Source organism: Nicotiana attenuata, chromosome 1 (assembly GCF_001879085.1).
Source record: "Nicotiana attenuata strain UT chromosome 1, NIATTr2, whole genome shotgun sequence".
NCBI classification, from domain to species: Eukaryota; Viridiplantae; Streptophyta; class Magnoliopsida; order Solanales; family Solanaceae; genus Nicotiana; species Nicotiana attenuata.
This window is the reverse complement of record NC_031989.1, coordinates 43,015,591-43,028,915: the sequence shown is the minus strand read 5'-3', so window position 1 is coordinate 43,028,915 and position 13,325 is coordinate 43,015,591. Positions and strand designations below refer to the sequence as shown.

Here is a 13,325-nt window from a genome sequence, read left to right as displayed (position 1 = left end):
GTCATGAAAAATAATTTGCTGACCTTGCAATGTAAAAGTAATGTTTTCAAGGTTCTTGCTGTGGACAGCAAGTTGCTCGTGCACCAGCTTCATAGCGTCATCGAGGGATTTGACGAGTATTGTGACCACTGTCGCCCATATGCTAGGGGAGGATCAATGAAAGCACCAAATGTTATGAATTAATAACAGAAAACTTCTTTGATTCAATCTCAAAACTTAGCAAATCTACTTACAATGGACTCAAAAGTAAGATAAACACTAAAAGAAAGGAAAAATGAAGAAGGGGGAAAGGTTCCAGACTGCTCCTTAGCAAAAACAAACAAAAAGACTTGGCATATTTTCTGACTAATTAGGGAAACCTATTACTACTTATACTAATGTCTGTTGGGAATATTTCTCCAGTAGTGCTCACAATTGTCCTCGCATAACAACATTTGCAGATGCCCTCTCTTATCCTTTGGCTTTGGGGACCACAAAGTCCTTGAAATATTTTGGAAAGTTAACGGGCCTGGAGCTTCTCCTTAGCCCAATATCAAGTGCAGCTGGTTCAATACCTTGGTTCACAACAAAGTTATTGTTGTTTGCCTTGAGAACCAGGTTCTTCTCCCTTTTGGGCTCTCTTCTCTCATTATCCTTTTTCTTCTTCATTTCATAAGTCTTCAGATTGCCAATAATTTCATCAATGGTCAGCTTCTACAAATCCTTTGCCTCTATAATAGCATTTATTTTGCTTTCCCAGGAACCAGGTAATACACTAAGTATTTTCATGACAAGTTTGTTCTTGGGGATGATTTCTCCGAGAGAGTGAAGCTCATTGATGATAGAGGTAAAGCGAGTGTGTATATCCTGAATGGACTCATCATCCTTCATCTTGAAAAGCTCATACTCTGTGGTTAACATGTCAATCTTCGATTATTTGACTTGAGTTATCCCTTCATGAGCTGTTGGAGAGCTTCCCAGATCTCCTTAGCAGATTGACATGCTAAAATCCTGTTATATTCATCTGGTCCAATACCACAGACGAGGATTTTTTTGCTCGGCTTCTCTATGGCCTTGCGGCCAGCATCGTTGTATTCCTTTCTTGTTTTAGGAATTGTCACTGCTGGGTCACCAATAGTCTTCGTAGGAACGAAGGGTGTATCGCAGATAATATCCCAGAGCTCTGAATCTTCAGGCATGATAAAATCATGTATCCTTGTCTTCCACCATCCATAGCATTGGCCGTTGAATCTTGATAGTCTGTAGGTAGATTGACCTTCTTCAACGTTAGGTGGAGTGGCCATGAGGATCCTTTCTAGGTGTTAGCATGATAGAAAGAACCTGTTCTAATACCAATTAATAGAAATTAATGGTCCACCAAACTATATAGAGAACCGAATTATTTATTAGTTCCCGTAGAATACACGCACACTGCAGTAAGTAAATGACACAATGGAGTTTTATGTGGAAAACTCTCAGCTCACGGGATTAAAAACCACGACCTACCCTTGTAGGATTTCAACTTCACTACTGAGCAAACTTCACATTACAACCTATTGTAACCTAGGAATTAACCTCTTAATCCTCACTAACTTGTAATAACTCTATTACAAGCCCATTTGTAATAACTCTATTATAAAGCTTACAACTCGACTAACTCCAGCCAAGACACAAACACAAGGTTTATGATTTTACAAAGGTTTCCTACACAATGCTTCTAACTAAGCTAAGTAGGAATTACAAGTAAAGTACTTTAACAAAGGTGCAACACAACTAAGGACATGTAATGACTCAATACAGGGAACTGGTCCTTTGTTATGTTGTTCTTTGTTCTTGATGCCCTTGAGAATCACTTGCTGGATTGATGCTCACATGAGAGGATGCTTGATAGATTCTTTGAATGTTCAAGTGATGTTTTGCCTTTGCTTCAATGTTAATATTACATAGGTAACATCACTTGAATAATGCAAGCATGTTTAGTACAAGGGTATTCCCAATAAAATTGACTGCTGCACTTTTGCGTGTGCAAGCAGCAATTTTACAGTTGTTGGGGGGTTCACTGGTACAATCACCAAGAGAACTGGTGTCATTTTCTCCCTTTGTTGTTTCTATGACTCTAAAGGGTTGAACCACATCCGCAGCTTGAGGCTAGTTATTCTTAAGTACTTGAGGATGTGTAACAGGATCCTCATCTGGTTCTTATCATTAAGTTTGTTAGACATCAAAACATAACAAGGATGCATATAACCTATCTGAAATGTTTTCCAATTTTTTCATGTTTGATTGGCTTAAATATTTTGGAAAATATTTTCCTCATTAACTCATTTTCCTTCAATTGGAGGAAAATGTTTTCCCTATCAATAAAAGAAAAAATATTTTCCAAAATTCTTTTTTCAACCTTCTCTACGCAATTCCCCATCCCTACCAACCACCCCAACCCCTATNTATCGATAAATCGAATCGATTATTTGTTATCGGTTTATCGATATCGGTTTATCGATTTATCGATTTCGATTTCGATTTCGAAATTTTCCTTATCGAGTTATCGATTTCGATTTCGATTTTGTCCTCTTCGGTTTATCGGTTTATCGATAAACCGATAAGAAANACCTACCCCCCCCCCACCCCCACACACACACACACCACACCCTCACACACCCTAACCTCGCCCACCACCCACCCTAAATAGAATCATTATTAAGAGTACTTTCTTTTCATGTTGTAGATAGAGTATTTTTTTTTATTTTAACAAAATGAGTATATTCTTTTCATGAGGCGGTAAAAGTTTTTTTTTCATTTATAAAAACGAGTACTTTTTCTTCGTAACGTGGAAAAAGTATTTTCTTTCATTTCAACAAGATGAGTATACTTTCTTTTCGTGATGTAGAAAAAGTATTTTATTTCATCTCAACAAAACAAGTACTTTTTTCATGACGTAGAAAAATATTTTCTTTCATTTCAACAAACTAAGTATTTTCTTTTCATGATGTAGAAACGTATTTTAATTTCTTTCATTTCAACAAACTAAGTATTTTCTTTTCTTGAAATAGAAAAAGTATTTTTTTCAACAAAACGAGTACTTTCTTTTCATGATGTAAAAAAAAGTATTTTCTTTCATTTCACAAACTATTTCTTTTCCTAATGTAAAAAAATATTCTCTTTCATGTTAACAAAACGAGTATTTTCTTTTCAAGAGGTAAAAGTATTTTCTTTCATTCAACAAAATGAGCAATTTCTTTTCATGTTGTAGAAAGGACGATACTTTCTTTTTCAACAAAATAAAGTATTTTCTTTTCATTTATCGAGCTCAAATTTCAACATTGTTCTTGTGTGAAAAGATAAAGTAGCACATTAATTCCTTTGGGTTTGTGTGAATTTTAAAAAGAATAATTAAATTTTTGAAGAAAATAGGGTCCGGGAAAGAGGGGGGGGGGGGGGGGGTAGGAGTACAAAAACCATGGGAATTTTGGGGAAGGTGGGTTGAGGAGAGTAGCATAAAAAATTATTTTCCTAAAATTATTTTATACTCTCTAACCAAACACTAGAAAATATTTTCCGGAAATTTTTTTAACCCACCAATCAAACAAGAAAAAATAAGTGATAATACTATTTATTTTCCAGGAAAAAACTTTTTAGGAAAACATTTTCCATTAAAAATATTTTCCTTCGTATCAAACACACCCTAAATATTCAGTGTTTATTCCAAAGACAAAATCTTAAGTATCAAATATATTTAGATTCAACTAGTTCAATTTTTATAAAAACAAATGAGCTAAAAAAATATTAAAAGTCAAATTCTTTCTTCCCCACTTTTCCACCAATTATAACTTTTTCCCTTATATTCCCTTATATTCGTTATCATTTTTTCTTTTCTTCCCTTTTTCTTTGTCTAGCCTCCAAACACAATATCCTGTGGCGCAAGCTGACAATGACAATAATGTAGGCGACAGAATTTAAAAAATTTGGCACACAGTTACGGCTGCCTACTCAAAATGGCGCTAGAGCAGTAATCACTGGTGAGCCTAATGCACTTGAACACCAACCAAAATTGATTATTTTAAATTTTAATAGTGAAATTACATGATGTTGATAGTACCGCTACGGCAGTACCAACTTATGGGCGTTGAATTTAATACTCAGCTAGTGTAACAAATTAATTAGCTGGATTTCTACTTTTGGGATGCCCAGTTTGAAAACTGAAATTTCCCTCGAGTCAAGAGAGAAGAGTTTCATGCTTTGCATGGTATTTAATGGAGTCTATCTAACAGATGCATTCAAAACTGAAAGATCCTCGACAGAAAGTACAAGTAAGTGAGTAACACGACAAAACTCCAAAGTCAAAATTTGAAAACAATTTGAATCAAACTCTAAATTCGAAATAGATCAAAAAGAGTCAAGATTTACTTCTACATTGGTTCATTCTCATCTGCTGCTGCTCTTCATTAGGCATTACAACTGAACTCAGCATCAAAAAACTACTACTTCACTAAAATGGGTCAATTAATTAGTAAGAATACAAGGGGTTTCCATTCGGTGCTACTGCTACTACAACTAAGGACTTAGGGTTAGAGTAGTAATTTTATTAAGCATAAACAGATCCACAGGAAAGAGCCATCAAAAGTACCGCCGCTTGTTCTTCCTCTCTTAATTTGCCTCCCAATGCCATCAGTTTCATCTTCAATGACTGTCCATTTTTTTCTCCACTGATTTTCCTCTTCTTTTTGCCCTTATCACTTCTTCCTTTGTCCAGTCCTAAAAGCTGCCTCCTCTTCTTGTTGTATTTGATCCCACATGCGTTACATAACGACTAAAATACAAGTACAATTAAAAAAATTAGAACTTTGATAAGGTAAGCTAACACAAGAAAACAAAATAGGTCGATAAGATTTTGATTGGAAATTTTTTACCTTAGGACCTGCTGGACCACTTCTCCAAAGAGGCGTTCTTGTGGTATGACAATCACTGCAAGTTTTCATTTCCTCTACTTCTGATCCCTAAAAGAGAACATTAAAAAAAATAAAAATGCGATCAGCAATCAGCAATCAGCAATCAGAAAAGCCAACGAGATCGCTATACATGACTTATGGATCATGACTCACCTTTACTTCCTTCAGATCCATTACTATAAGCTCAGCTCTACTAGCTAAAACTCAGGTGGGAAAATGTCCTAAAATGGTTTAACAAATGCTACTGGAAATCCCAATCAAGATCAAGCTAAGTACAAAAGGAGGAGGAGGAGGAGAAAGGAACAGTTTTTAAGGAGGCTATGTAAAATAAAAAAGATAGAGATTGAAAGGCGGGAGAAAGATTGGTATAAGAGTGAAAGATTTGTACCGTTAATGTGGATTTTTGTGGGCAAAGAGAGAGACTATAAGAAACACTAGGTTGGAATGGCTGAAAATATAAGGGCAGAGGGGTTGTAAAGGACTAAAGGGATAGGGAAGCTAAAACGGCGATATCTGGTGGACTGGACACGACATCATAGTTAACTCTAGATTCCAGTTTTTCAATTACACTAATACCCCTCTGATTCCAATAGTTTCCTCTTCACAAATCTCAGCCGTAGAATTATTATTGATCCAACGTTGAGCCATTCGAACCTAAATTGTCTGCTAGTGTTAAGTGCTAACGAGGGATGTGGTGGAAATACACGCCAGTGGTGATGCCAACTTTCTTTTGTTATTCAAGAATTGTGGGTAAGATGACAAAAGGCAAAACCATGGGCATGCCACAAGATTGCTCTTAATTTGACAGTTCATACATAGATTACTCCTAAAGAATTACGCTAAAACTGTGTATCTTTTTGGTTCCTAATGAATTATATCAATGGCTCATATGTAAATCCAAAATATACCAGTAGCTACAGCACATGGACGCGATCAACTGACTATCATTTCAATTGTAAGATCAATAAATGGAGCTTCATTTGATAATTCTGGAAAAGGAGGCATAGGAGGGTTTTCCGAAATCATAAAAGTAACAGGATATTAGGATACAGCAAAAGCATATTCCTTTCACGACTACTATATATGTTTGCATAGTTATTACGGATTGCAGTTCATATCCCTTAGTCATTAAATCTGACTTAAAGGAGGTGATCAATATAATACTTGTTTGACCAAAAAGTGTTAAACCTTTTTGTTAAACTAATTAAATAAGATGATAATGGGTAATGAGTAAATCCTAGTTAAACATAATAAATCCTAGATTGGAAATTGGTCGATATGAACAACCTAAAATTGCACTTAAAGCTATTCAACACTAAGGGGGTGTTTAGTGGTATTGTTATGAATGTATGAGGGGGTAATGGCAAGCAATAAATATATTAAATGGTAATAAATGTAAATAAATGATTCACCCAAATATTTAACGAGGTGGATGATTCTCCCTCTGGCAATGATGTAAGACAAACAAACGTGGGAATATAGAAAACTTTCTCGGACTTGATGCGAGAAAGTCTGGGATCAACAATAAATCGAATCTTTTTGTAAAGAAAATGTTTGTAATTTACTTAGAGTTAACTTTTCAAGAGAGAGCTTATCATATAGAATATTACATACCCCTTTCTTCTCTCTCTATTCACACTATGGGACATATCCCGTACCTAACTGAAAGTACAAGTGCAGAGAATATTCTGTAGAATATTCCTCTAAAATATCTTATTATTAAACTAGCTGTTTGGGTTGATCTGAGTACTCGATCTCGACCCTAGCTACTCAGCTCGCCAATAAGTTACTTCTTAAATACGACCTCGGCCTAATCGGCTCTTAGTTATCCTCTCTTAGACAAGATTCCCTTGGTCAGATTTTGACCCATATAATTAGTCCCTCCGCCTGTCGGGGTTGTTTTTGGACAAGCTCGATGGGCGGACTTCACCAGTTGCAATTTGAGAAATCTAAGCATGTTGGCCAAGGAATGACCTTTTTATGGTGAGGTGACGACGTGGCGCTTTAAGAGCCGCATCTGACCGTTACGTCAGTTTGAAATGACATCACTTCATCATGCGTCATTATGGTGCATGTTCCCCATATGTTACGTCATTTCCCGTGCCTCTTTCGTTTCAAAATCAATGTAGCGGCATTTGGCTTTCTCGATTAGGTCCGGTATTCTTATAAACAGGGAAGGGAATTCCTCATTTGAGCTGCTGCATTTCTTAAGCATTCGAAACCCCAAGCTTCCCCTTCTTCTTCTTCTTCAGAATTCTTGCATCTTTATCTATCCATTCTCTTAGTGTTTTCTGCCATTGTTACCCCTTTCACATTTGCACTTTCTCCTTATCTACGTGACAGAAAAATGGCTAGTTCATCTTCTAACCTTGAGGGAGCTTCTGATCCTGTCGCGTTGGTTGTGGACATACCTTTTCATGAAGAAGGAGTGTCCATTGCAGAAGATGAGAGTTTCCCCACTGTGGATGAGATAGTTCCACGTTCGGGGAGGATTAGGTCGGACTTCAAGAACCGACCTGAAGATGATCCTGAACCCGTCGTTTCTAAGATGGATATGGCGGTGCTCGTTGCATTTAGGGGTAAATGGTGAATCCCAGACCATGTCGAACTTATCCCTGTTGGTAATGACGTGGTGCAGATACATCACCCAGGGTACTGCGCATTCTATGCGTATCCGTTTGTCGTCGTCTATACGCTTCCTCTTCTATCCTTGGCGGAAGACTTCTGTCGTTATTATGGTGTGTGCGCAGATCAGCTCTCCCCGTACATTTACAAGCTTTTCCTTATGCTTATCAAGTATGCAGAGCTGGCCAACCGTGGGATTTCTCTCCGTCATCTGCTTTACCTCTTCGCCCTAAGTTTTCATAGGGGTACGATAATACACCTTTGCCACCGTGGGACCAAGGGACTGGTGGTGAAGATGGATGATAAAACTAATTGCTGTTTTTGGGTTAATTTCTTCTATGCGAGGACGGAGCACGTAGTGTCGAACCCTAACGGGTTCCCCGAGGAGTGGAACTTTACTCGTAAGTGTTTCTCCCAAATGGTTGTTTGTTGTTTCTTTTTGGTGATCTGATTGTTCTCCCTCTTCTCTTCTTTTTTATGTAGCATAAAAGGATCCTACTTCGCTAGTCACCGACATTCGTAACTGGGTGAGCCAGATTTTTCCTCATATGGTGGGGATCCGTGAGTGATCGCAGTTTAATGAGAGGTTTGGGCACAAACCTTCGGCCACTGAGTCATTTCACTTCGACCTTAGTAGTTTTGACCTTTGTACCATCCTTTCTTTCCTTTCGTTTTTTACTTTAAGTCTTTCTTTGCTGGTAGGTCGGAGGGCTTCGAGGAGGGCGAGGCTCCTACTCCCGCTTTTTGCCAGTCAAGTACTTCGACCGGGCCTCTACTTGCTGCGGCTACAAGCGAGCCCGCTCAGACTGTTGTTACCTCTCGAACCATGGCCTCGCGTAGGCCTGGCCGCCAAGCTGCTGCCCCACTAGTGGAGATTCCGGCTTCTTCAGTGTTTCATTTGGTGGATGAGTCGACGCAGGGAGAAGATGAAGTGGCTCTGCTGAAAGGGTGAAGGATAGAGGTTGACGGCGGAGTGATCGAGGATGAGGAGCCCGCGGGGGGTGATCCCCAGTTGACCACGGCCAAACCGGAAGGCGGTACGGCTTTGGACGCAGAGATCGTGCCCCCGTCGAATGTGGAGCTTGCCTTCATGGAAGGAGGGGAGCGACCAGCGTCGGCTGCGGTCATTCTGAGGATTGATCCGTCAATGTTAGAGCGGGCTGATGTTCCCTCCTCGGCCAATTAGAGGGAGAAAGGAGTGGTCGTAGATGATTATGAATCTAGCTCTGATGTCGATCTCGAGGAAGTGATGATATTCGATGAAGGGTTTGCCCGGGTTGAGGTGAGAACGGATGGATCCTCTCGCTCGATTGTAATCCCTTTGAACTGCGATTTGTTGGCTGATACGGTGAGCGTGGTCCCTTCTTTTGCCCCTCTTTGCTCCACCGCCGAGAACAGGACTCTTCAAGCGCTCAAGGATGCCGACTTATCACTAGGCATATCTGGGATGGCTCTGAGGATGAGTTTCCTTCCTCGTTATTTCTACACTTTGCACCCTTTTCCTCTTTCTATCTTTACTAATACTTTTTGGATTTTCCTTTTTTTCTCTCTTTTCTCTTATTTTAGACTTTCATTTTGGAGATCGAGAGCGCCCGTTGAGAGGAGAAGCGGAAGATTATTTTCCAAAAAATGGTTTCGAAGTACCTCCGGTATCGTGATAAGTATCATGAGATGCGTGCATGGTTTAGAGTAGGCGATAACCTCCAATCCCTTAGAGATGAGTTGGAACAGAAGGATGAGGAGCTTGTGCGAACCATCGGCAGATGCAATGAGCTCGAAGGGGCGCTTAGGGCCAAGGAAGATGAACTCGAGGTGAACAAGGGGGTCCTGGCCGAGTGCGTCGACCTTCAAGCGCAAGTGGCGACCCTGCGAGCCGAGCTTGAGCAAAGCTCGATTAGAGTTGCTGCCCTGAGTGGTGAGTTGACTGAGAAAGTGACAGAGTTGGAGGGGACCGAGGAGGCCCGAGTAGCGGCTTTGACAAAGGTGGCAGCATTAGAGGACTCTATTCGCGTTCTCAGGTCTGAACGTGCAACTGATGCGGAAATGGTCGCGCCAAGGGAGGCCCGTCTTGATGAGTGAATTGGTGGGCTAGAGATATATCTCAAGCCTAAGTGATCAAGTTGTCGCGCTTGAGGCCGAGAAGATGCGGTTATTGGTCGTCATCCTCTCATACTTCTGCTTTCCCCGATGTTTGTCGGCATTTATATGAGATATGGATCCACGCTAAGGCTCAGCTGGACATATATAGGAATTTGATGACGGCGGGGAAGGTTCCTGAGGCCGATTGTGAAGATGCCCGTGTTAAGGCACGTGACGCTAGGATTGCCTGTGGTTATCACCCTGCTACGTCGGGGACCGGTAATGGTGAAGAGGACTTAGACGGGCTTGCATCTGATGCTTGGTATGATGATGAGTATCCCGAAGGCGAGGGCGATGATGGAGATGGCGCTGCTGGACCGGGCGGTGAAGCTGGCGGTGGCGAAGGTGGAGACGGTGTGGTGTGATGCTTTTGTGCTTAAGCTTTCTTTCTTTTCTTTTTTGGGGCATCTTTCTAGCCCTTTGCAAGATATTTTATGTTTGGAGCAGAATGATCATGACTTTTGATGTATGTTCTTGGGCCCTTTTACTTTTCTTCGAATGTTTTTCTTCGGAAGAGTTGTGTTGGTACATGATATTTCGAACATGGTCGAGTATATCTTTGGTTGGACTCTGGCGAAGTCCCATGTCGTACTTAATTCGAACAAAGTTGCAAATCGAACTTAAGTCAGGTTGAGCATGAGTTGAATTTGAGTGTGATTGAATATGAATACGAACGAGGTCGAATGCTTTAATTGACTCGAGCAAGGTCAAATGTGAGTCGATTCGAGCGAGATCGAATGTTGACTCTTAATTGATTCGAACGAGGTTGAATGTTAATTAATTCGAACGAGGTCGAATGTGAGTCGATTCGAGCGAGATCAAATGTTGACTCTTAATTGATTGGAACGAGGTCGAATGTTAATTAATTCGAACGAGGTCAAATGTGAGTCGATTTGAGCGAGATCGAATATTGACTCTTAATTGATTCGAACGAGGTCGAGTGTTAGTTAATTCGAACGAAGTCAAATGTGAATCGATTCGAGCTAGATTGAATGTTGACTCTTAGTTGATTCGAACGAGGTTGAATGTTAATTAATTCGAACGAGGTCGAATGTTAATTAATTCGAACGAGGTCGAATGTGAGTCGATTCGAGCGAGATCGAATGTTGTGCAGAGTAAAAACTTGATTCGAACATCATGCATTTGTATGCTTTGTTTTCATATATATATATATAAAATATAACGAAGTTTACATGCTTTTCCGGCTGGTATTCCATTCACAGCCTATCTAGTCCCTTTATCGTTCGGCCTGGAGAAGTATTTGAGGGGTCGGACAATGAACTTGTCAACTTACAATCTATCCCGCTTCAAGCCTTAAACTTCGAGATGTTCCCCTTGTCGCCTCGTTAAAAACCATCTTGAGAAAACCCAGTTGGGACAAAACTCAGGTGAGGGAAAAAGAGTACGGCCTGGAGAACATCTTTTCTTAGACGTTAAAGTACTTGAGGTGGGCGACGTTCCAATTGTTCGGCAATAATTTCCCCTCCATTGTTTCTAGTTGGAATGACCATTTGCTTGCTGCTGCCGTAATCTTATACGGGCTGTCCCAGTTAGTCTCTAGTTTTCCTTCTCGTGGGTCCTTGCTCACATGTGTTTTGGCTTTGAGTACGTAGTCCCCTACTTTGAGTGGCCTGACCTTGGTTTTTTTTTTGTAATATCGCTCCGCTTGTCGCTTTTGAGCGACCATCCTTATGTAAGCCATATCTCTTCACTCTCCGACCTCATCGAGGTCTTGCCTCCTACTTTCGTCATTATCTGGTCCGCTCTCGTGTGAATATCTTAGGCTTGGTTCTCCAACCTAGACCGGTATTACTGTATCAGTCCCATAGACTAGTAAATATGGTGTTTCTCCTATGCTTGTTTTCGACATTGTGCAGTATGCCCATAGCACTTCCGGTAGCAATTCCAGCCACAGTCCCTTAGCGTTCTGGAGATTCTTTTTCATGATGTTCAATATTAATTTGTTGGAGGACTCCGCCTAACCGTCGCCCATGGGGTGATATGGCGTGCAGAGTATTCTTTTGATGTGCCATTTTTCAAAGAACTTGGCGATATTTTTCCTAGTGAACTACGGCCCGTTGTCACAACTGATTTCTTTGGGGATGCCGAAGCGGCATATGATATTTCTCCATATGAATGTGATTACTTCTTGCTCGCGTATTTGGGTGAATGCATCTGCTTCTACCCACTTGGAAAAATAGTCAGTTAAAACTAAAAGAAATCTTACATTACCTCGTCCTGCTGGGAAGGGTCCGACGATGTCCATTTCCCATTTGATGAAAGGTCAGGGCGAGGCGAATGAGTGGAAGTGCTCGCCCGCTTGGTGAATCATGGGGGCATATTTTTGGCATTGCTCACATTTTCTTACGAAGCCGGCAGCCTCCTTTTTCATCGTGGGCCATTAGTAGCCCGCTCGTATGAGGCATCTAACGAGAGCTCGATTGCCCGTATGAGCTCTGCAGTGACCTTCGAGTACTTCTACGAGGAAGCACCACGTTTGATTTGTTCCTAAGCATTTGGTTAAGGGGTCGCCAAACGTTCTTTTGTACAAGTCGTTATTGATGACGTTGTACCTGGCCGCCTGCATTCGGAGCTTCTTGGCTTCTTTTTTATCAGGTGGGAGCACCCTGTCCTGGAAGTATGAGATAATATGATTACGCCAGTCCCAATTCAAGTTTATAGTTCATACCTCGATTTGATCGATCAATGAATGGAGGAGGGTGACCACGTTCCCTTCTCCGGTTATGCTTTTGGTGGTCGCTTCCAGTTTGGCGAGGCCGTCCGCTTCGATCTTCTGCGCTCGGGGTATTTGATCGAGCTGGCATTCGTCAAACTCGGGTAACAGTTTGCAAATTTCGGCAAGGTATTTTTGTAGTCGTTGCTCCTTAATTTGGAAAGTCCCTGTGACTTGGTTGATGACGAGTTGCGAGTCGTATCGCAGGACTACTCTCCGTGCTCCGTACCTGAGTCCCAATTTTAACCTTGCAATACTCGGCCTCATTGTTAGTCATAGCAGGGCACCGTATGGACTGGCAAACTACTTCGCCTGTTGGGACCTCGAGCAAGAGTCCCAGTCCAGATCCTGATGCGTTAGACGCAGCATCGATGTACAGAACCCAATGGTCGTGCATTTTGGTGGAAGTACAGGCGGTTTTCCTTTCGACTTCGGGCATTATTTTCGCACTAAAGTCGGCGATGAAGGTGGCAAGTACTTGCGACTTTATCGCCATTCGCGACTTATAGGTTATATCGTGCTCGCTTAGCCCTATGGCCACTTGGCCAATCTTCCCGACAGTTCAGTTTTGTGCAGGATACTCCTTAGAGGAAAAGTCGTGACCACCGAGATGGGTGGCACTTGAAATAAGGTCTAAGCTTTCGCGAAGCTACGACCAAGGCTAGAGCTAGCTTCTCGAGGTGGGGGTACCTCGTTTCGGCGTCGACCAAAGTTTTGCTAATGTAGTATATTGGAGACCGCGTACCTTTATTTTCTCGTACCAGGACGGCACTTACTGCGATGTCAGACAAGGCCAGGTAATTAAGGAGACGCTCTCCGGGTTCTGCCTTAGCGAGCAACAGGGGCGAAGACAGGTAGCCTTTTAATTCTTTTAAGGTGTCAACGCACTCAGAATTTCATTG

At 41.3% G+C, this 13,325-nt stretch overlaps 1 protein-coding gene across 1 annotated transcript; it reads right to left on the bottom strand.

Moving 5' to 3' along the window:
- On the bottom strand, positions 4,315-5,454 carry LOC109240810 (GATA transcription factor 16-like). The gene is made up of 3 exons (XM_019407497.1): positions 5,079-5,454; positions 4,887-4,973; positions 4,315-4,786 (listed from the first exon to the last, which is right to left on the bottom strand). The coding sequence occupies exons 1-3, from the start codon at positions 5,097-5,099 to the stop codon at positions 4,562-4,564; spliced, it is 333 nt and encodes a 110-aa protein (XP_019263042.1). The 5' UTR covers positions 5,100-5,454; the 3' UTR covers positions 4,315-4,561.

Excerpts from the sequence above, each read along its gene's own strand:
- LOC109240810 (XM_019407497.1), bottom strand. The coding sequence starts at position 5,099 with ATGGATCTGAAGGAAGTAAAG. Across the intron at positions 4,974-5,078 it reads TGGATCTGAAGGAAGTAAAG|GGATCAGAAGTAGAGGAAAT; the intron begins GTGAGTCATGAT and ends GTTCTCTTTTAG. Across the intron at positions 4,787-4,886 it reads GTGGTCCAGCAGGTCCTAAG|TCGTTATGTAACGCATGTGG; the intron begins GTAAAAAATTTC and ends CTTGTATTTTAG.